The following is a 25,041-nucleotide window of genomic DNA, read 5'->3' as shown; positions in this document are numbered from 1 at the left end:
AAAACCAGTCATTTGTTAACTTATGCTAAAATTTGTAATAAATATTTTGAAATGAAAAACTAATCCAAAGGTTAAGTTTTGTTTAAGTTACTCAAAACACATCAAGAATAAAATTGGGGTTTTGTGTTTGCTGAGTATTCTATTTAATTTATTTAATTATCAAAAAATACTTCTATGGCAAAACATTTTAAGTATACATACCAACTAGGGAAGAATGGCTTGGTGGAAAGAGGCTCATCCCCATAAGTGGTGTAGGATGCTTTTACTGATGGGACTGGTAAGATTAGGGGGTCCTGGTGCAGGCGTGGTTGTAAACCTGAAGGAGCTGGCATCCTATGGGAGTGCACCCAATAGTTATCCAAGAGGAAGACACTGCTATTTTGGTTTGTGCTCCAGAAAATCTCAGTAAGGAGATCAGAGACAACAGAATTTGTATTTACACTAAAAGTGCAACTTTGACAGCTCTCAAACTCAAATGAATTTAACTCACTCGTGTGGGAATGTCTTGCCTCCATGTCAGTATTGGGTTGGAGGAATGATTTGCTTCTTTGAGTGGCTGGACATTCAGGAATTGAAGTTACTGAAGATGCTAACAGACAGGCAATTTTGCTTCGGCAGCATCTTTGTTGGGTCTGCCACCTTTCTGAGGCGTCTCCCTTGTCATGGCTGAAGCAGCCCCTTCTAAGGTCTTTGCACACATTCAAAACGGGCATTCTAGGGCTGGATAGGCGAAGAATTAGACCAACAGTGGAACTGATTACTGGACACGATCGGTTCAGAAAACATCTACAATGGATAGGCGACATATAAGGCGTCAATAGATGCCTTTAATTATATTTATTGTTCTTACTGTGTGCTTGCATCAATTACTCCAAAATCGTGTAATTTAAATTGCTGGGATTTTTCATAGATCTTTTCTTGTAGGTATAAGCCGAAAAGAGTTCAGAGAATCATTTTGAGAGCCTGATATTGTAGGAGAGGCCGAAAGCAGAAGGCTTAGGTGGGTCGGCCATATCTTGAGGTACCCTTAGTACCCTAAGGGGAGATCCGAGGGGAATGAGACCAGTAGGAAGACCAAAGGCCAGGTGTCCAAAGGTGGGATCAAGTCCGGAAAAAATATTGAAAAAAATGAGACTAATAGAGGAAGATTCGGAGGACCGAGAGAACTGGCGACGTGTTGGCGAGGCAAGTACCAGCTTGGGTACAAGATGCCATGGCAGTAAGTAAATAAACCGAAAGGTAATTTAGCGTTAGCATAATTTTGAGGGTCTTCGTTAACAAGTTTAGTTTAAAACAGGCTACTATAGTTTAAGATCAATGTTTAAAGTGTTTGAGAAAATACTGATATTGGATATTACCATTGTAAATCCAGCATTGGTTTTAGATGTTACGTATACTTCTTACCCAGTTGTATAATCTGCAATATAAATTATTGTGTTTCACAACAGCACACTGAGGTTGACTCAATTATTTTCTCTAGTTTAAAGGTATATTTTACGTTGTGAGCTTAGTTCTCAAATTATAGGTCTACTACCCGAGCATAATAAATAACTTACAAAAATTGTTTTTAAGTTGGTTAAACAGAAAATAAGTAGCAAACATCAACTCTCCCCACGCACCAGACAGAAAACCCTTGAACAATTTTCTCCAGCTTAAATGCTAAATCTATAACGGATAATTTAATACAATATTATGTAACTTAGTGACCATCAACAATATTACATAGCGTACAGTTTATAATACTGTATATTTCAAAACATTTGATCCTGAAGCCGTGTTTAAACAAGGCCAGCAAGCAGACTGGTTATCTCAGGTAACTTAAAACACATTAGATGCCTTTTGTAAACAAAGCTAATATAAAACTATAAATCATCTTACTCATACGTGAGACGAACCATCGAAATAACAAACGAAATCCATGACTTAGGAGGAAGTACTGTTGGCACTATGTAGTTCAGTTTTCAATGTTATGGCAAGAAACCTATAACAAAGTAGAAATTAGTTGAATGAAACCAACTTTAACTAGCATCTAAAGCAGGATCATCGTAAGACTCAGGTACCTTTGAATGTCTTCACTCGTCCCATTGTCATCAGAAGAATCTTCCAAGTCCACTGATTTAGGAGGGAATCCCTGCCTGAAAACAATCAAACAAATCAGTGTTCAGTTGATGATTATAAGTCTGATATTCTTGATCATCAGATTTGAAATAAAATGGCCCTGATTAAATCTGATCTTATTTAAATTCAAATTTAAAACATCTTTATTTTCCTTACATGTACATGGGTACAAAAATATTGTCAAATATAAATTAGCGCCTCAGGTATATCAATTTAAGTACTAAAATATCATTGAACATTTATTGAATGATGTATGAGGCCCTTCCTCGTACATCATCCTCTGCTATTCCTACTATCCTACTATTTTCCTACTATTTTTATCCTATTTTGTTTACTATCCAATTAACTACATGGATATCCCAATGACTCCAAAGTTGATCTTGACAGATGAGATTACTTTTTTTTAAATTTTTTTGTCTGATTTAAGTTGAATCACGTTCTGGACACAGATTATATTCAATACCTCCTCTCTGTTCTTAGAATCATTTATGTCACTCAAAAACCAATACTGAACATAGCCTACATTGACCCGTGTGCAGATTTACCGAGCTTAAAAAATATCATATTGAAACGTCACTCCACTATACCACTTTCCGATGAGTGGCAAACAATCGGACAGAATCAAAAGCTAATGTGGTCAGACAGCTCGGAATGTAAAGTGAAGATGTCAAACAACTCTGCAATATTGTGTTTGGCTTACAGGCTCACACAGTTTTTCTGTTAGAAAACAGTTTTCTTATCATGCCTTGTAGACGCCTATGTTTGGCTTAAAATGTGCATAGGTTTTAACAAAAGTTATCATTCTAATCTACTTAGGTACTTGTTAGTAAAAGAAAAAATGGGCGTTTATTCAAAAATAAAATCTAACTGTTAGTCGTACCGTGTGTTGTAGTTTAAATAAAGGAAGTAGTAATTCATTTGTAAAAATAAAAGATAAAATTAAGAGTTGTACAAACGTTTTATTTCTATTCATTTTTTAGCATAAAACACTGCATTATGGATTACGTCTTACCTCTCACGTGTAAATCTCACCACTGAAGTCTGGAAGCCTTCTGTCTCATCTTTAAACACCTTCCTAGAAAACAAAAACATAAGCATTATTCCATGGGGATTAATTAATTGTATTCTAATAGTCAAATAGTTCACATGAGGCAAGGGGAAACACGACAGAGCCGAATTCAGGAATCTTATATACTAAAAAATCTTTTGCAAAACTTATGACAGCTAGCCTGACCATACTACTGGACCGAATTACACGCAGTTGGTACCAAATGAAAGATCTTTTCCTGTAGATGTGCAGAATCCCTTTATAAATTAAAATAGGCTCAAAAATAAGAACAAAAAAATAATTTTAAATTAAAAAAAATTAACATGGGCCTTATGGGTTTGCCATGTTGGTGAAGAAATAACAACAAAATATCAACAGAAAAAACAAAACAAATTCCAATCACATGTTTTATTTACAGCGTGGGTTGAAAATAGAGAAGTTTGGATATTACATACTTTAGGTCGAGTTTTCGACCATGGGGCAAGCTCTCGTTTTCTTTCAATCTTCTTTCTCATCGTAAACCAGTTATGCACCTCGTGTTCGGACCACTTGGCCAAAATACATAAATGTTGTTTTCGTATATGTTTTGTTTTGTATTATGTATTTGATGTGGTCAGTAATCATGATGTCCTTGTAATGAGTGGTGATGGATGACAATGTCCTGAGATCACAGGAGATTTTCACAATTTTGATGAGACACAATTCCAACACTACACTGGATATATGTAAAAGTATTGCGAGTTAGACTAGACTTTAGATGTGGGAAAGGGTATAGAACGAGAGAGATACAGCTAGCGTCAGCTAAGCTGGCTCATGGTGGCCTGTGGGCCTGGCGCGGCACCATAGGCGGGGGGAGGGTGGAAACTAGCTTAAGACCGTTCTGAGAACATCGGACTGTCAGACGTGAGGTCCCGCGTTCCGACCGGGCAACTCTGCGAACATCTCGGCTGACTCACGGGGTTGACGTCCTAAACAAACTATGACTAATAGAGAGGGCGCTGTTATGACAAATCTTGCACGTTCCTAAGCACTGTGTCTACTCAGTAGTGAGTTTTGCTTGTGCAGTGTCACAGTGGATCGTGAAGTGGACTGTTTTCATAACGAAACGTGTGTGAGTTTTTTTGTCATGGCAGAATTTAAATCGAAAGTAGGGATTGGTGGTAAGGTTTTAAATAGTCAGAGTAGGGAAATCGTGGCAAATGTTTATACATTTATGAAAGAGGAGTGCAAGAGCGGCATTACAATACCACTACAGAAGGCGAGGGAGCGGACCGCAGCAGCAACCGGTGTATCTCAACGCTCTGTTACCCGGATAAACAGCGAACTAAACGATTTAAAGGTGAGTGAGGATGATAATAAATCTTTTTTAACACCTCACAAAACAAAAAGGAAGAAAAAGCCGATTACTGGCCTAGACCATTTCGATGAATGTGTGGTTCGTAGGACTGTCTATGAATTTTACATAACAGAAAAAAGACTGCCGACGTCAAAACTGTTGCAGAATTCTCTTAAAGAAAAGTTGAACTTTCAGGGAAGTCAATCAAGTGTTCGGAGGATTTTGAAAAAATTAGGATTTTCCTGGAAAAGGACACAGAATAATCGGAGGATTCTAATTGAAAAATCTGAGATTAGGGAAAAGAGAATAACTTATCTCCAGTCACTCAAGCGATTCAGGTCGGAAGGGAGACCCATCGTGTACATGGATGAAAGTTACGTATGTTCAGATCACGTATCTGGGAAAATGTGGTCGGATGGATCAAATAATGTTTTGCATACGCCCGTGTCCAAAGGAGAAAGACTGATAATAGTTCACGCTGGAGGGGAACAGGGATTCGTCCCAAACGCTTTGGCCATGTGGAAGGCAGGGCAAAAATCCGGCGACTACCACGACAACATGAACAACAAAAATTACATGCAATGGGTCATAAATCAACTGATACCAAACTTAAATCCTAACTCTGTATTGGTTATTGACAATGCGAAGTACCACAACAAGCAAATTGATAAGGCCCCGACTTCCAATAGTAAAAAAGAAGAAATGACAAAGTGGCTTTCCGAGCACAACATTTCCTACGATCCAACAATGCTAAAACCTCAACTTTACAAACTCATTCTTCAACACAAACATCGATATGTCAAATATGTCCTGAATGACATCTTGGAAAGGGAAGGCCACAGTGTACTGCGTCTGCCCCCGTATCATCCTGATTTGAACCCAATCGAGATGATATGGGCAGATGTAAAAAACTATGTTGCATCACACAACACGACCTTCAAATTGTGCGATGTGAAAAAGCTTTGTGAAGAAAAGTTTTCTTCGATATCGCAACAGGATTGGGAATGTAAGTGTAGGCACGTTAAAAATGTGGAAAATGAATACGCCGCCAAAGAGCCAGCCATCGATGAAATAACGGAAAGTTTTATCATTAATGTAGACGACAGCACCAGCGACGACGAGGGAACGAGCGACTCCGATGAATTCAGCGATATGTCTGGGATTGAGGAGTTATGATGGACCAACTCCTGATGGACCCATGGGGTTTGTGGCAGTTTAGTTCTATTAAGTTATTTCTTGTAAGAACATTTATTTGAATAGTTTTTTAATGTACGATTTTAGAACAATTACTAATTGACCATGCGTTGTAGTTATGTTCATACGTGTGTATATAATGTATAAGCTTTTTATACTGCCTTTTAATTTGAAGTACAAATTTTTAATTTATTATTTTTCATAATTTTTTAGTGGTTTACCAGAGTTTTTTACTGTGATTTCAAGTGTAAATTACGGTACCCGTGTTTTCAGAACATTAGCGTGGATTATTTATAGTGTAAATACGAGTATCATCTATTTGCTTAGTATTTTTGTTATTATAGTTATAATTCTAAAGTAACCTTTTATTGTCTGTTAAGTATCGGTACCCAGAACATTAACATGGATTAATTAATTATATAGTGTGCATATGTAATACGTTTCTTGTAATATTGTTAGTGTTGTTATTATAGTTATAATTATTGTAAAGTACCCTCATATTGTCTTGTTTTACTGTGGTTTCAAGTATAGCTACTCAGAACATTAACATTGATTAATTAATTATATAGTGTGCATATGTTATCCGTTTCTTGTTATACAGTATTGTTATTATTATAGTTATAATGATTGTAAAGTACCCTCATATTGTCATGTTTTACTGTGGTTTCAATTATTGGTACGTAGAACATTAGCATGTATACATTATTTAGTGTAGGCCTAATGATTTACATATTTCGTGTTGTATTGTTAAAATTGTTACAATTTTACCATGTTTATTAAATGTACAGAGTTGTATTGATGTGTTTTATAGTGTTATATATATTTTTTATATACGGTTTATATACCGGTTTGTTATAGTGTTTTATTATTAATATTGTAATTAGTTTAACGTACTGTAAATATGACGTGTAATATTATATACAAATTTGTGATATTCTTACTTATAGATTAATCCTGTATTTTTACGATGAATGTGAATATGTAAATATTATAAAAATGAGTTTAAAAAAATAAAAAAGCCGGAAGGCCGCTATAAATATTTTTTGAGTGGATCTGTAATATCAACCGGATCATTCATTTAATATGTAAGCGGCTAATATACACAACGTGGGGAATACAACTTCTTTGGCTCGGTCAAGAATAGGCAAAAAATAGGTAAGCCCACAACATTATTTAAACAACTTTGTTTAAATTTCATTGATGGTGATGATGAGTTTATAACATTGAACATATTATTGCAACCATTTTCCGTCACTATTAGCTCTATTAGTAAAACAAATCATAAAAAGCGCAACCTAAGCACCCATGCTCCCTAGTTACATTAACAACTGTTCATAAAAAGTGTTTAGAAAGTTTAGTTTATTAATTGTTAATGGATGCAGTGCATACAACCATACAACACATCTAACATTTTGTATGCCGTCTACTGAAGCGCCTTCAAGAGAGCAGTGAGGGCAGTAGACGCAACCCGCATGACGGCAGACAATATTTTTAACCTAGGCTAGTACAGAATTTCTATCTATCGGTCACGCGCCAGCTTAGCTGACGCTAGCTATAACTATAATTGTTGAGGGGAACTATACTTGTTAAGTACTAAGAGTAAAAACACACTTATGACGGGCGATGGCACTGACAAATTCTAGTACCTAGTACAGTGGAGTCCCGATAATCCGAACTTCGGTAATCCGAAAGTCCGCTTAATCCGAAACCAAAAAATAAATTAAAAAAATTTTTTTGTGAATTTTTTAAAAATTTTTTGATTTTTTTTTAACTTTTGAAATTTTTTTGAAAACTTTTGAAATTTGTTTTAAAATTTTTGAAAATTTTTTGAAAACTTGAATTTTTTTTTAAAACTTTTGAAATTTTTTTGAAATTATTTAGGAATTTTTTTAAATTTTTGTTTATTAAACTTTTAACACAGTTAGCTGTACCTCGTCAAAGTATTCTGTAGCGGCCGGGCAAGATAGACTTTTTTGTTGAGTATTTTAGTATTCACAATTTTTGTTATTAACATTTTTTATTTTCGTCCAGGGTTCCAATCCCTTCAAATCACAAATGGATTTTATGAAGTGATAATGCTGCAGCCACTAGGTCTAAGTAATCTAAAAAACAATCCCAAAAGATTTCAAAAAATAAAAAAAAATTTCAAAAATTTCAAAAAAGTAAAAAGTTTTTTTAAAAAATTTTAAAAAAGTAAAAAAAACAAAAAAAAACGTTTAATCCGAAATATTCGGTAATCCGAAATGGGCCCGGTCCCAACCATTTCGGACTAAAGGGACTCTACTGTAGTAAAACCTTTGTTATTATCTAGAAAGCTTTATTTGTAGTAAAATCTATTGATACAAAACATTAAAGACACTTTCAGTACCTTTTCATGGCCATTCTATGGCGATCAATTTCCCTCCTTAAAAGCTTCTCTTCCTCAGACATATTTTGCCTGAAATGAAAATGAATAATGACAAGTGTGCAACCTTTATAGAAAATCTTGAAAATGGACAAATTAAAATTTAAAAGTGTGATGGGGGCCTGTACAGTAACATAATAATAATACTGGCCAGCCTGTACAGTTTTAATCAGTTTATAATTTTTATTCAATTTTAATTGTTTTTCAACATAACAAATTGTAATTATTGTGACAGTCTTTTAAAGAATCTATCAATATACCACAATATATATTTATCATTGATGATGTGGTTGCATACTAATGACCTGACGAAGTTCTAAGGAACTAAACTAATTAATTGTCATACAAACAACTGTGGTTGGTTAAGGTAATTATTTTATTTTATCATTTAAAATAGGCCCAAGTAATAGAGGGCTATTAAAACATTCTTCATACTGTTTTAATGACAAACAGGCATACCTCTTGAGGGCCATTCTCTTCCGCTGGTCTTCTCGAAATGCCTGTTTTTCCTCCTCAGTCATGTTCTCTCTGAAACATTGTTAAGGGTCTGATCATACTTTTGTATGGTTACAGGACACTACTAATTAGCTTCTGAGGCTTTCAAGACTGTACTTTAGAATTAAGTTGTCAATTAAGATTCCTTAATTTACTGTTCTGATTTTAATTGTTTCTTAGTATTTAATCTTTATAATCTAGGCCATCATGAGTGTGGACACATAAAATCATATTCTTCAAATTAATAATTAGTTATTTGAGCAAAGATCAAAAAAGCATGATGAAGTTGTAGCTTTGAAATCAACACAAGTAAACAAAAATTGTGGCAAATCTTATCCACTTGATCTTTATCATACCTTTTCATTGCCATTCTCTGCCTATGATACTCTCTCTCAGCTGCTTTTTCTTCCTCAGACATGTTTTTTCTGTAACATGATCCAAATATTTTACTACAGTTGAGAGCCAACTGTTCAAAATAATTAAGGACTGGAGTGTTGGCCTGAACAATTTGATTTGAGTAAACGGCCAAGCATATTTAAGGAGATACTTGGCCACACCAACAAAGCCCCTCCATCTCTCACAACGAACTTTAATTGATCAAATTTCACACGTTTTCATGTATTTTTGTCTAGTTTTGACTGTGCAACACCCATCCAATAGCAATCTTAAGGTCTCAAAGAAGGCGGGATCTTCTTTCACAATAGTCACAACAAAATGATATAGAATAATTTTATGTTAAACATACATCTTAAAATGGCAATTTTGTGCTGGTAATTTTACTGAAACATGGACTCTTCCTCATCGACTGATTATTCAAAATAGCTTATTTTATTTTATAGACTTTTGTTACTGAAAATACTTTAAATGTCCTAATTTACAACAATGTTAAGAACATGATTTAACTACAATTCTAAATGACTAATCATTATACCTGTAACAGTGCCTACCTTTTCAGAGATTTTCGTAATCTATTTTCTTCTCGCATTGCTGCCTTCTTTTCTTCCGACATACTTTTTCTGAAAATGTTATTCATTAATTTTTTTTTACTGAAATTATAAGATGTTTTTATATTTTGGTTTCATTTATAGTATTTGAAAAGTTACCTAACCCCTATGGAAAACCCCAAGAAACAATACAAGAGTGCAAAAAAATTCCCAAAAGTTCTACCAACTAAAAGAGAATGAAAAGAATTTGCATGGAAGGATATTACTTTGGATTTCCAAAAGTCTATTAATAATTATCGCGGTGATCAGAATTCATTAAAATGTTTTCAGCCAGATAACTTACATAAAGTCGGACAGTGAGCCTTCCTCTATTTATGAAAATGAACTGTTTGCTGTAAATACTTGTATCACATAGGTAACAGTTAATTGATTTTTACAAAAGCCAGTTTTTTACTTTTGGATATTGAAGTAGAAATCGCATCTAACTGCCACCAATTTTGCATTCCAGAAGACCTTAGTTGAATGAGCTACAGTCTAAAAATCCCTTTTCTCACTTAGTTTTCCTAACTGAGGTACCCCATTAGCGCCGACTTAAGAGCGTTACTCGTACGGCCGCTGCAGGCCCGTTGGCCGACTTACGAGAGCCGCTTGTGTCACCGCTACACAGCGTCACTAGTCATTTAATTATTATTATTTTCCCCCTCCTTTTGTTTCTACTTACTTTTATAATGTTTATAAATATCTTGCCTCTTGATTTGCGTATTTACTCATTTATTTTAGCGAAAAACAATCAATTTTGTGTTGCCATGGTAACCAGATATCACAAAAATAAGCTGCGGTAAGGTAAACAAACAAATTTGTTTCTACTTTATTACTTATAAAAGTACCCAACTTTTGATTTTTCTACGTAGGGAATCAATTGAACTTTATAATACTATATAGTAGTGTTATTTGGTGTCTGAATTATTTGTACTATTTGGAATTTGCAAATCAAGTCTACTTTCAAAAAATTGTTTTTAAAATCTTTGTTTTAATAATCCTTGTATTTTTTTTTTAGTTTTACACTTTGACTATTCAATTACCACTTTTCTGTAGACAATTTTACTGTGAACAAAATGGTGAAAGAATTATTAATTTATTACCTAAGGTTTTCTTTCTATGGCAATTAGAGTAAAAGTCTACAAATTCGGTAACATTAATTGCCGACAGAGGGTGCTGCAGGCAGCGCATTAATTCCTTCGTCAATGGTTTAGTGATACCTGAAATATGACGCAACTTACAGTAACTCGTGCTACTAGTTAGACTTGGTTGGACGGTTGGGATTTACATCAGCACTCTCTTTTAGTGGACAATCTCAACTACAGACATTTCTTTAGAAAAAACTGGCAACATTTTTATCATGGGATGGAATGAGAATTTGTATCAATACTATAGTCAAAGGTAACAGTAATACAGTGACTACCTTTGAATTTGATGTGGGTGGATTGTGGATCACAAGACATTCAGCAATTTAGAATTGAAACTTCTTGATGAATTAAAATTTAAACTGACACTTTACACGGCCATGAAGAGGTCTAGTATTTGTTTAATTACTTTCCCAAGGTAAGATCAAATATGTTGACATTTATGAAAAGTAATGTATAAAATTTCATCAACCCTAGTGCAGATTAGAACTTAGGATTTTTTTTATAACGACAAGAATACCTCTTTAATGCAATTTTCCTTCGAGCAATAGCTCTCAATTCTTCTTTCTTTTCTTCTGACAAGTTTTGTCTGGAAAAAATAATGTAATTTGTAAGGAGTTATAAGTAATATGGTTATCTACATCACCTGTAATCAAATATGAGTAAACTATCGGGACATAGTCTCATGGACATAAGGTCCAGGATGTAACATAGCCTAGGGTTTTAGAATTTTTTCCCTGTAATAAGCTCAGGTAGACACAACTCTAAAAACAACTGTTGTCTTAAAGGGCAATAAGAAATATAACTCACAGTTTTGCAAAAGTTATTTTCCCATTTGGGCAAAAAATCTGAATAAATTACATTTATCGAATCTGCACTAATTGAAATGAGGTATTTGAACAAATAAATAAGACCCAAGTGAAAAGCCTATAAATAATAGCAATTCTTTATAGTTACCTATATCTTCTTACATATTCAGTGTGTCTTTTAGCAACTGTTAATCTTTGTATTTGTTCATACCTAAAACAAAGAAACTGAAATAAAATCACACTGTTTAGTAAAACTTACTATCTACATGGATCATTAATGCCGTTACAATACAGCAGAGTTACTGAAAAAGGTGTCTGTAATTCAAATATTCCACCACAGCGTTGAAACTAATTTTTTCGTAATAAAGTAGAACTGTGGTTGTCTGGAGCCTTGACTAAGCCAGTTGCAGTTTAACGGAAGTGCTTCGAGTGACACTCTAAAATTTAAATCAGGTGTTTTCAAAACACTGTTTTGTAACCAAAAGATAACAAACAGCTTTTTTCCTATAAAATCAATGTTTAAGTATGATTGAAATGTATTGGACTTTAACAGAACTTAGCAAGATAAAATGTGCACTGCATATTTGAAGTTTAAAATCAACTACAGAGCTTGTAGAATGTGTTGAGGTTCAACTGATGGACAACCCCCCATCGCCAATGTTTAGGGAGTTGAGAGATTAAGGAAGTATTGTATCTTGACTGAGTTATAGTCGACTCTCTTATTTGGACTCCACGAGACCGACGCCAGTTCTGATAGCGGTTATTCCCCTCAAATGATGTTCCCTAAACCTTGTTAAAATTAAGAATATCTAGTGCATAGACATCCCATCTATATGGACCAGCTGTGGCTAATTTTTTGTTATAAAAAAAAATGTAGATGTGTGAGCCAGTCACAGAATGCGCTAGGACTAAAACTCTATTTTCTACCTTATTTTTTGTTGCTGGCCAAGTTGATGGGTCAAAACAGTTGCCAAAGTTTTACAATAAGTCATTCCATTAGTTAGAATTGTTATAAAGATTGTGTATTTGACAGAAATCAGTAATTTAGATCAGCACAATCTGTCGGTGGCTCACATTAACTACGACGATTATGGTTAAAAAACTGGCTACAAATTTAACATGAGGATGGAATGTCTAGTTGTATTAATAGTCAAAGATACTATATAAGCCAATAATGATTGTTGTATATGTAGTAAAACTAGACACTTTGGGATAATTGTAAACACAAAACACCAAACTGTACATCAATGTTTAGTAAAAATGTTCAAAATCATCACAATTTAGAGTATTGCATGAACATGATTAACGATAAATGTGCGAACTACATAAATCATTCTAAAACTAACACAAATAATTTACTTAAATTCGATAGAGCATTGTATTTGGACAAGTGACCACTGATTGAAAATCTTTCCCACGAAAAAAGTCATTTTAGTAATAGCAACTTCCTGCCGATCCAGTCTAGTTAAACTGAAGAGTTGGTAAAAATGGTTCAGTTAAGAGATGTCACTTCTGCCAAGTTTAGTTTGGTTAAACCAATGTGTTGTTAAACCTTGTTGGTGTAAATTCTTTTTTTTCAATTAATGTTAATCTTTACACATGGTTCTGTTATTAAATTCGTGACACTCTATGTGACTAGGAGTTGCACAAGTTAAATAATTGTTCTTCTAAATGTAGCCTTATATTTATTTAAGAATACAATAATCTAAAAACGACTGTTTACTTACCATACAATAATCGGATATTAGGTGCAGTAGCCTAATTAATTTACAGTACCTACTTTAATGTGAAATTGCGTAAACTTTTTGTTTTTAGGCATGGAATCAAGCTGAATTATCAAGGTTCTACAGTATTGATTCCTATAGAGCATATCAACTCAAGGCTAACTGAAAGGGTGACTTATTGTAAGCTATAGCACAATTTATGTCATACCAACTATCAAATAAACAAACCAAAGGGTGAAAACAGAATTTAGATGTGTGTCTCATTCAACTGTTCGCTTCAAGAGACCATTGGTTTCATATGGACGGATATCTACTACAAATAAATTATATTTTTTATCATGGGCCTACTAAATAGTTTTTTTTTAATGTGTATATTCTGTTAATTCTCGTAATATAGGGCCGGAACTTGCTAGAACATACAATTGAGTATTTTTGGAGATAAACATTCCAATATCAGTAATGTAACTTATCCTGATCCATAACAGTGCCTACCTTTTCAGAGAATTCCGTAATCTGTTTTCAGCTCGGATTGTTGCCTTCTCTTCCTCAGACATATTTGCTCTGAAAATTAAATAATGTCATGTTTTTACATTTTGGTTTCATTAATAATATTTCAAAACACAAATCCTATGATAAAACTGTACTAAAAGAGGCTGGCAAATAATTTATATAGTTTTAGACTTTAAAATTCTAGAACTGACAACTATAATAACCCCATCGATTTTAATGTCTGGAGATTTTTCAGCTATTGAAGTCAAAATATTTAGGTCAGTAAACTTCCTTTTTGTTAAAAAAAAAGATGTTGTTTGCTGTTAAGAGTCTTATCACACCCGCAATAACTTGGGATTTGAACAATAGTCCTAGCTTTATTACAATTAACATGTAGAGTAAACAAATATTCAGACCACCAATGTCCGAGCAAAGCAAGAAGATTGATGTCAGTTACTATTGTTATTAGAGGTGGTAAATATCTCCATCACTCACAACTGACCGTTGTGGATTGGATCACAGCGCAACCAACAATCAAACAGGATTATGTTCTGGACGTAAAACTGTTTCTAACCGTTCCTCTCCAACATAAGGCCAAACATTTTGAAATAGGCTTCCCTCTTGGATTCTAACAACCATTTGGAACTATGAAGAAATTTGTAATAGGCAAGTATAATAGATACCTTTTTAGAGCAAGTTTTCTTCGAGCAGTAGCTCTCAATTCTTCTTTCTTCTCTTCTGACATGTTTTGTCTGAAAAAATATATTTCCTGTGTAGAGACGAGTAAAAAGGCTTTCCATATCACTTATCATCAAAGATTAAGACACAGTTATGAAAAACACATTGAAGGTTAGTTAGTCTTTAGACCCAGCCTTACAAAAAAAGAACGGCTGGGTGTACCTAAAACACCATTTCAACTCTTCAAATCATCCCAACCACACAAAGAGATCCATCTCCTACAGCATGGCCTCAAGAGGGACTCGCCTAATTTCTGACCACGAAAATAAAAAACATACATATAATAATACATAAAATAACATATAATAATCAGCTGCAGAAAGTGTTTGAAACCCCAGGCTGCCCTAGGAACCTTATACAATCCCAAATACAAGCAGCACAATCCAACAAAAAGGAGAATAATATTAACAACCAAGACCAACACCTAAATTTAATAACTAACTATCACCCTGGCCTACAATCTCTAAACCCTCTTCTGAAATGGCTTCAAAATCCTCGAGCCTAACCAATAATCTTCTCCAAAAACCTCCATCCCTAGTAGTATATAGACAAACTCAGAATTTAAAAAAAACGTACTAGTTCATCCTATACTACCCGACACTTCAATATCCCCAACAGAAAATCCCTAGTAATGAGAAAATGTGCAAATCCTGCAACTTTCACAAACCAGTAGAAACGTTCTCCAGCTTTCCACAATAGACAGAACAGAATAAAAGGACACCTCAACTGCAACTCAGAAAATCTGATTTATAAATTGTAATGTACCCAATGCCAGTACAGTATAGTAAAAACAATGGTGTAAATATATATGTGTATATAGAGTTTATAATTTTTAGTTTACACAAGATAAGTGTTGGCAAGCCTGACAGACATTAAAAACAGTGCTAGAACTGTAACTGCCACTCTACCTCTGAAGAAGCCCCTGAAAGGGGTGAGATATTAGTTAAATTGTGTTACTTTTATGTGTCCTATTAACCTCCTGGGACTCTTTATTGAGGTGATTTAGTTGTGTATCCTTCCTTTCTCCTTAATAAACAAACAAGAGGTGTAACTCCGGTACGGTAGCCACTTTTTTATCTCAGAGAGAACCAAATTGATATTTTTTTTTAAGAAATATGCCTTATGTTACATCCTAAATAGTCTACCTTTACTTATTGCTTATTTATTCTTTAACTATTATCAGCAGGTTATAATGTTTACTTGTTCACTTTGTTTTTAATTTGTGTTGAATAAAGTTGGTTAAAATTGTACTTTGACAAATACATTTATTAATTGTTCTAATTACATACAGAAAAATTTGGTGACGATGGATGTGAGTACAAGTAATTCAAATACCTCTCAAAACATTCAAATGATTAACTCAGCATTGATTGGACCCTTTAATGAAAGATATGAAACATGGGAAATGTATATAGAAAGACTAGAGATATCATTCATTTATAACAACATTTCGGAAGATAAAAAGAAAATTACGTTACTTCACTGTATTGGATCAGACACTTACAGTAAACTTAGGGATATATTGCATCCTGTATCACCTATAACTAAATCCTATGCTGAATTAGTTCAAACTCTTAATTCACATTTTACACCGAAACCAAATGAAGTATCAGAGACATTCAAATTTCATTGTAGACACCAATATGAAGGAGAAAACGTCTCAAAATTTTCATTGGATCTTAGAAAGTTGTCTAGATATTGTAATTTTGGCACATTTCTGTCAAAAGCCCTGAGAAACCAATTCATACTCGGACTAAGGGATGAAAAAATACAGACAAGATTAATTACTCTAAGTGAAAGTGATTTGAGTTTTGAAAAAGCTGTAGACATGGCTCAAATAATTGAAAAGGCTCAAAAAGATTCAATAACAATCCAATCAAAATTCAATCATGAAAACAATGAATTGCCGGTTAACTTAAATGTTGTACAACAGAAAAGTTTTCAAAAACCTAAAAACAGTAGGCCTACCAATCTTAAACAATGTTACCGTTGTGGAGAGTTACATGAATACATATCTGAATGCAAACACAAAAATACAACATGTAACTTCTGTAAAAAAAACAGGGCATCTAGCAAAGATTTGTTTTAGGAATCCTAATACACCTATCAAATTGCAAAGACAAAATAAGTCTACATTTAACACTACCGGTACTTCAAGAAATGTAAAACAAATAACAGTTCAAAGATCAAAGTGAAATATTTCTACAACAAAATATGAACAATTCTGTTGGATCCCTCTATAAGGAAACTAATGTTATTGACATTTGTTCTATGAATACATCAGAAGATAAATTTACGAAAATTATGTTAAACATAAAAATAAATGGCAAACCTATTCAGTTTGAACTAGATACAGGAGCAGGGGTATCTTTGATGTCAAAAAGTAACTTTTCCAAGTTTTTTCCAAAACACAGACCTTTAATGAATCCAGGCATAATCTTAAAAGATTTCAACAAAAATGAATTTGTTCCATTGGGTAAAACCATTGTTCAGGTTGGTTACGGTAACCAAACCAAATATCTTCCATTGTATATAGTCGATGGTAATAGAGATACGATATTTGGTAGGGAATGGCTGAGATCGATTAAAATAAATTGGTCAGACATAAATAACGTTCACGGAGCTGACTTGAATAGAGTTAAACGCTCAAATCCCAAAGTACACAATATTTTAATGGAATTTAAATGCATATTTGAACCAAGAGTTGGAAGTTTCAAAGGGGGAGAAGCACTTCTTAACTTAAAGCCTGACACTACACCAGTTTTTAAAAAAGCTAGACCACTACCTTATGCTTTGTTACCAAAAGTTAGTGCAGAAATCGACAGACTAGAAAAAGAAGGTATAATTACAAAGGTGAATCAGAGTTCTTGGGCTACTCCAGTTGTACCGATTATGAAGGCAAATGGGAATATCAGACTGTGTGGAGACTACAAAGTAACCCTCAATCCCCATTTGGTAATACCAGAACACAACATGCCCCGCATTGATGATATTTTGGCCAGAATGGGTAATTCGACTAAATTTACAAAGATTGATATATCCAAAGCTTACCTACACATGCCAGTGAAAGAAGAATACAGAGAATTGCTCACAATAAATACACATAAAGGTCTATATCGAGTAAATTGTCTACCATTCGGAATTGCAAGTGCACCTGCTATTTGGCAATCAGCAATGGAAAATATTCTACAAGGTATTGATGGTGTTGATGTTTTCTTTGACGATGTCAAAATAACAGCCCACAGTGATGAAGAACATTTGAAAAGACTCCGTGCTGTATTAAATCAATTCAAAGACAACGATTTACACATTAATGTTTCTAAATCTCAATTCCTTGTACCAGAGATTGACTTTCTTGGTTACCATGTCTCGTCAAAGGGAATAAGTAAAAGTAAACATATTACTGAAGCAATAAGAAACCTGAAGAGACCAAGTAATGTGAAAGAAGTTAGACAAATCCTTGGGTTGATAAGTTACTATCGAAAGTTTATTCCAAACTTAAGTGAAAAGATGCAAGCCATTATGAATCTCACAAGAGCTAATGTACCTTTTAATTGGACTGAAGAATGTGAACGTGATTTTCAATTGGTGAAGGAGGAAATGATGTCAGAGAATATACTATGCCATTCCACACTTACCACTCATTCTAGCAACAGATGCTGGTCAATCTGGAATTTCGGCAATTCTTTCTCATGTGTTTCCGGATGGAAACGAAAGATCTGTTGCATTTGCTTCCAAAATACTATCACAAACACAAAAACAGTACAGTGTCATACAAAAAGAAGCCCTGGCAATTTATTTTGGAGCTAAACACTTTTACCCATACCTTTATGGACGTCATTTCACCCTAGTTACAGACCACAAACCCCTGGTATCAATATTTGGACCAAAAAATGGAATACCACTTATGGCCGCAACAAGACTACAACATTATGCTATATTCCTTCAGGCATTTTCATTTGACATAAAGTATAAATCAACCAAAGAAAATGTTAATGCTGATGCACTTTCAAGACTGCCTAAAAATGTTGAAGAAGCTGCTGTTATTGACTCAGCCGATGTTCATGAAATAGAACAGAACAAATCTATACTTTACCTGTCACAGCTGAAGAAATAGCAAAAAATACACAATCTGATCCAGATCTTAGAGATATTTATCAATCACTAATAAGAGGGGAGCCAATCCATCACCCGATGTCTTCTAACGAACAAGAATGGTCAATTCAGCTTGGATGCTTATTAAAAGGGAATCGTGTGGTGATTCCCAAACAACCTCGTGCAAGAATTTTGAAAGAACTTCATGAGGCTCATGTGGGTATAGTTCGCATGAAGGGACTAGCTCGTTCGTATGTTTGGTGGCCTAAAATTGATGCAGACATTGAGAATACAACCTTAAATTGTTTGGGATGTCAACGAGTACAGCAAGAATCACCCAAAGCACCAGTTCACCATTGGGAATATCCTTCAAGGCCTATGCAAAGAATTCATGTTGATTTTGCTGGACCATTTTATGGCCACTATTTTCTCCTAATTGTGGATGCCTACAGTAAATGGCCAGAAATTGTAACACTTACAACTATAAATTTACATAAAACCATTGAGGCTTTGTGTAAATTCTTCGGCTCCTTTGGAATCCCTGACATATTAGTGTCCGACAACGGAAGGCAATTTGTTTCATTAGAGTTTGAAAAATTTCTTAAATCAAACGGAATTAGACACAAGAGATCAGCACCTTACCATCCTGCTTTAATGAATGGTCAAGTAGAATGCTATGTGCAAGACTTGAAAGATACCATCAGAGCCATGCACTTTGAGGAACGCTCTATCGAATTAAAATTGCAGGGATATTTAATGGCCTATCGAAGAGCTCCACATAGTACTACAGGACAATCTCCTTCACATCTCTTCATTGGACGTCAAATTCGATCAAGACTTGACGTATTGTATCCTGATTTGTCACAAAAAATTAACCGAATGTTTGACTCAGACTGTGACAGGCAAAAGTCATTTAAAGCTTAAGACAGTGACAGGCAAAAGTCCTTTAAAGCTCAAGACCGTGACAGGCAAAAGTCCTTTAAAGCTCAAGATCGTGACAGGCAAAAGTCCTTTAAAGCTCAAGACCGTGACAGGCAAAAGTCCTTTAAAGCTCAAGACCGTGACAGGCAAAAGTCCTTTAAAGCTCAAGACCGTGACAGGCAAAAGTCCTTTAAAGCTCAAGACCCTGTCGCCTACCGCCTCTATGGAACCTGCAACAAATGGGGGTTTGGAAAGATCAACAAAAAAGAAGGACCAAGAAATTATGAACTAACCACAAGCAGTGGCCCAATCAGACGACATCAAGACCAAATTAGACGCTCAGGGCGGGACTTGTGTGAGTTTTCATTAAGGAATGTGCAAAATCAAGTATTCATACCAACACATTTTGGAGGAGTCAAAAAGGAACCAACCGAAACCACATCACAACATTGATCCAGAGGCCAATGATCTTAACATACCAGATGATCCAGAGACCAGTAACAACATATCAGATGTTCCAGTGGCACCAGCTTCCGCTATGACAGTGAGACGATCAAAACGGACACATAAACCCGTCGATAGACTTAACTTATGAAACTCACTAAGAAGGGGAGGTGTTACATCCTAAATGTCTACCTTTACTTGCTTATATATTCTATACGTATTATCAGCTGGTTAAAATGTTTACTTGTTCACTTTGTTTTTAATTTATGTTGAATAAAGTTGATTAAAATTGTACTTTGACAAATACATTTATTATTTGTTCAAATTACATACAGAACACCTTACAACCAATATTTTGACAAAAAAATACTTTTTTCCATTTTTACAGGTCAAACACACATTCACTGCCAGATGTCTGAGGACTCTACATACAGAAAAGTGTAAGGCCGGTAGTGACCCTGCTAACACATTCACTACCAGCCAGGAGTATGGAGATTACATACAGAAAAGTGTGACAGCTGTTAGTGAACCTGTTTAAGGAAGAAAGTAAGAGGAAAAATGATTATGAGATATATTTTTATCAATATATCTTAATACTAGTTTGAAAAAGTATTAAACAAATTTACTTATTTCAAATGTACAGTAGCGTATTAAAACAACTACTGATAAATTTCTTTTTAATTACCTGTATCTTCTGACACGTTCAGTTTGTTTACTAACATTTGTTAGTCTTTTTACTTGTTCATACCTATAACAAAGAAAGAAATAAATATCACCACAAATTAGTTGAATTTAATGTAGCCTATACATAAACAACTTCATTAAAATTCAGTGTCACAATTTCTATGTTTTCAATTGACTATTGGATACTGAAGTAGACATACCATCTCTATATGGACCAGCTGTCGCAAATGTTTTATTAAAACGAATGTAGTTATGTGAGCCAGTCACAGAATGTGAGTGTCTAAAATTCTATTTTAGACCTTATTTTTTTTGTTGACCATAGAAGATTCTGCTATAGAATCTGACAGTCTCATTGGTGGAGTCATTGCGAACGGTGCTATTAGTGTTCCATTGTGTGAGCTTTTTAAGTTACACCTTTTATAGATTATAGTCTTTTGTGATTGGTTATTATTTGCATGTTGTATCATGACTTGACTGCTATACGGTGCATATTTTTTGACTGCTACCCTCTGTAGTGTATTCCAACTTAGGTTGGGCGTTTGTATATTGTTAGTTGTAAAGTGTTAGTTAAGTTTTTTCACCTGAGGACGGGAAACGTTGTGTATTGGTTTTTTTTACAATAGGCTAGTGATGGAAAATGTCCGCAATAAACCTTTGAACAACATTAACTCACCATCACCAACAATGAACTTCAAACAAAGAATTAACTAAGGTAAATGCACCAGTAGCTGACGGTATAAGAAACTATTCGCACTTAATAATCTGTGGTTTTGAAATAATAGGAACTGAAACAATATTACTGATTTCAGGTGACTCAAAATGTTGTGTAGGTAGTTTTCAAATTTGTCATAGGAAAGGGTTTATAACATGTATTTAATTAAATTTTCAAAATTTATTTAAACTTTGTGTCTGTTCCAGTGGCTGACAGTGAAAAAAGTGTGTGTACCAATAGCTGACAGTCAGTTGTCCCAGTACCTGACATGGCAACTATAGATGTACTGGCTTTCTTTTCTTTTATCAATTCCCAAGCATTTTATAATGTAAAATACTGATTAAAAATAATAAGGTTATAAAATAATATAAACCATTGATTTATTTTAGGCTACATATTTTAAAATCTAAAATAGGCCTATTGGGGTTAAGAGTCATTCTTTCGGTTTGGGGCTTTGTGTTTTGTTTGACATTATCTTTTAAGAGATGATATTCAATTCATCCTGTGATAATCATCATCCGTATCGGATATCCTATGGGTTGACCCTAATGGAAATATACCCCCCTGGAACGTTTGGGGTGCAATGATTGAAATAAAAACACCATTTGGGGAATTAAATAAAACCCGGCTGACTACATGCTTATGGTTGTTGGAATCTTGAGGACTGGAGAGCAAGGAAACTTTTGGATCGATGGTTAAACATGGCTCCTGGCAAAAGTGGCGTGTGATGGGTTGTAGCCAATCCGGGAGCTTTATTAAAATCATACGATGTGTCGTCACAGTCGCCTGATCGCAGTCAGGACACAAATGCAAAACATATTGCCAACTCTTTATAACGCAAATCTAAATACCGGTATCGTAAAAATGGCAAAATTATGGTACATTATTGTACACAATACAACCCCCCCTGCAGCAAACCTGCAGACTAAATTAATTTTAACTTGTCTGATTACATTTTTACTATAATATTTCCATAAATAAGACATAGTTGTTTATTCCCTATTTAAATAACATTAGATTTAAAAAGTAGGTACTTAGGTTTGCTGAATTTCATGAAAATCAGATCATTTTGTTTGAGTTATCGTGCTAACGGACACACACATATATATATATTTAAGGCTAAGTGTTTGGTGAAATTGGGCCTTAGACAAAAAGAAGACTAGCTAAACAATCATAACTTACATATTATCCTCTGAATTATTGATTAGTTTATTGTAAATTGTTGAACTTGATTCTCCAATCTCATCATATTGATTGACCCCCAATTCTCTTCCGTTCTTTGTATTTGCCTCCTCCTTCAGTTGTTTTCTCTTGCGTTTCCTCTGAAGGGTTATCATTTCATGAGATTTTCTTTTGGGCCTTGTCATCTAGGATAAAAGTCACATGAATATTAAAAGAAATTAAGTTAAACAAAATTGTATAAAATACCATGACCCATATTAGGATGGCCTTAAAAGCAGTGTAGGCTAATAGTTTTTTTTTTTTGTCACTAGGCACGAGCCTGGGATTGTTTTTCACATTACTTCAGGCTAGACCTAAGGGTTGCGGCATTATCACTTAGATTAAATCCATTGGTGACTTGGCGGGGATCGAACACGGGACCTCAGGGAATTAAGTCCCGCCATTGACTATACACCTCTACTAGTAGAGGTGTATAGTCAATAATGGTCCCGCGCTCTAACCACTACGCCAGCTCGCTCCCCAAGGCTAATAACTCACAAGATGATTCAATTATTAACAATGCCTAACTTAATTTGCAGAGTCGGCATTTCAATGACAATATTTCCTTAATTAATAGGCCTAAGTATGTAGTTCATGTGTCCAGTCACCTTAATCTGTAAATTTAGTATATTAATTGAAAGGATAGTAATTCATTCCATAGTAGAAATGATTTAATTGTTAGCAATCATCAAAGTTGGCTTTTTGGGCCTGTGTTTCGCGGTAAGCTGTGTCCTCTGGTAAAATTTAAGGGTTTTAAGTTAATCTGGTTTCCAAAATTAATGATAATGTGGCTACACTTAATTAGGCCTAATCAACAAATCATCACCAATTCGTAGCTAACCGCTACAATGATAACATAGAACGGACATACATTTATGTCCGTTCTAACTTATGTCGTGTGTTTTATTTATTGAACTTCAACTTATTTGTTAACGACTTTTGAATGAAGTGACTACCTGACACCTTGAGGCCTGATGATGGTTCAGAAGAACCGAAACTAGTTGCCACCAACAAATCAAATTTTTTATTGTTCAGCTGATTATAATTCTTAACCCTAATAGGATCCATGGTTAGGCTAAGTTGTTGAAATCCTTGACATCTATTGGTCAACATCTCCACATACCCTAGGGCCTACCTACTAAAATACCATTCTCTGATCGGTTGTAGTTTTTTTTATGGACAAAGTAAGTTATGTGTTGATCTGGTAATGGTAGGCCTACTAAACATGTAGGGCCTTCTAGGCCTTAACTATTACTTTGTAGGCCTAGCCTATCTTATCAAAATACTATGTTTTTTTTATAGACCCTGAAAATAATGAAAAAAAGAAAAAACTTAACTAACACACAGGAATAACAACAAACCCAGCGATTGGCCACAAACAATTGCAAATTTGTTGATTGGTTAATAGCAATTTCAATCAATTACCGTCGTGAAGTGAAGTTAGCGGCTCTTCTCTTTTCATCGGCGCTTTTTCGAATAATAATAGTAATAGATACCGATCAAATCAAATTTATTATTGATATTCATTGTAACGCTTTAGGCCTATATAGATTAGTTTTGTTGTATTGTAACTGTTTTGATTTTTTCACTCATTTTGTTGCTTGCAGCTGTCTTTTTGCCATTTCTCTTCTTTTTTTGTTATTTATTGTTTCTAATTCTTTGTTTTTCACTCATCATTATTGTTTAACAAGTAACAACTAGCTTTAAGCAAGTCTTGTTTGTTATTTCTTAAACTGTAGGCTACCAAACCAAATATCAAAACAAAATGGAGCTGTCCAGTCCAGCGTCCAGCTGTCCGTTGGATTGGAATGTAAAATAAATAAATAAATACCGGTTGGTACACCTGCGGATGCCACAAACGTGTTTTGCGGGGATACTGGAAAACCAATTCAATGCAAATACGGTTTATAATAATATTTTTACATGTATATGTGATGTGGAAAGCGGATAGAGACCTCTTGTCTGGATCTTTCGATTTTGAGTTTTATATATTTGAATTCCTTATTAAATTCCGAATCGATTGGTGCAAGTCCCACGCATGTATGATTTTGTTGTTGTTAAAGCTCAAATGTAAAACATATTAATTATTGTAAAAATTAAACAAACTCAGAATGCAGTTTTCTATTTGTCAGGTTAGACATACCTGTAAACTATATATTTTGGGTAAAAACACTCTCTTTGTTTGCGGAGAGCTACCTTCTGCCACTGGGTGTTGGTCCACATACAGAACCAAGTGATGGGGCCCTAGACTAAGGTGTAATGTGATCCGTGCCAAGAGTTTTGTGGCAATTGGGGCCTAATATTCAGTGTCTTAACGGAGCCTTCTGGGAACCAGGGGGAACCCAATCGTATGCACCCCTTACCTCTCTAATCAGGTTAGATACCCTCTTTGTTTGCTTTTGTCGATGTTATTTTCAAGAAATAATTTGTATCATTCCAGAGGGTTAACTCTGCTAAAGGCAGCAATAATTGTTTGTGAAA

At 34.5% G+C, this 25,041-nt stretch overlaps 1 protein-coding gene across 2 annotated transcripts; it reads right to left on the bottom strand.

Moving 5' to 3' along the window:
- Positions 1-92: 92 nt before the first annotated feature.
- LOC128993415 (caldesmon-like) lies at positions 93-24,307 on the bottom strand. 2 transcript variants are annotated; one of them, XM_054417304.1, is made up of 14 exons: positions 23,986-24,307; positions 22,522-22,706; positions 20,629-20,691; positions 14,429-14,497; positions 13,749-13,817; positions 11,681-11,743; positions 11,244-11,312; positions 9,543-9,611; positions 8,952-9,020; positions 8,560-8,628; positions 8,065-8,133; positions 3,131-3,193; positions 2,061-2,135; positions 93-1,981 (listed from the first exon to the last, which is right to left on the bottom strand). In XM_054417304.1, the coding sequence occupies exons 2-14, from the start codon at positions 22,704-22,706 to the stop codon at positions 1,924-1,926; spliced, it is 990 nt and encodes a 329-aa protein (XP_054273279.1). In that variant the 5' UTR covers positions 23,986-24,307; the 3' UTR covers positions 93-1,923. The 2 variants fall into 2 exon arrangements, with proteins under 2 accessions (XP_054273279.1, XP_054273280.1); XM_054417305.1 differs by lacking the exon at positions 11,681-11,743.
- Between the last annotated feature and the right edge of the window lie 734 nt (positions 24,308-25,041).

The sequence above is a fragment of the Macrosteles quadrilineatus genome, unplaced genomic scaffold (assembly GCF_028750875.1).
Source record: "Macrosteles quadrilineatus isolate MER2022 unplaced genomic scaffold, UCM_ALF_1.0 Scaffold_4__1_contigs__length_99947679, whole genome shotgun sequence".
NCBI classification, from domain to species: Eukaryota; Metazoa; Arthropoda; class Insecta; order Hemiptera; family Cicadellidae; genus Macrosteles; species Macrosteles quadrilineatus.
This window is presented reverse-complemented; position numbering and strand designations above follow the sequence as displayed.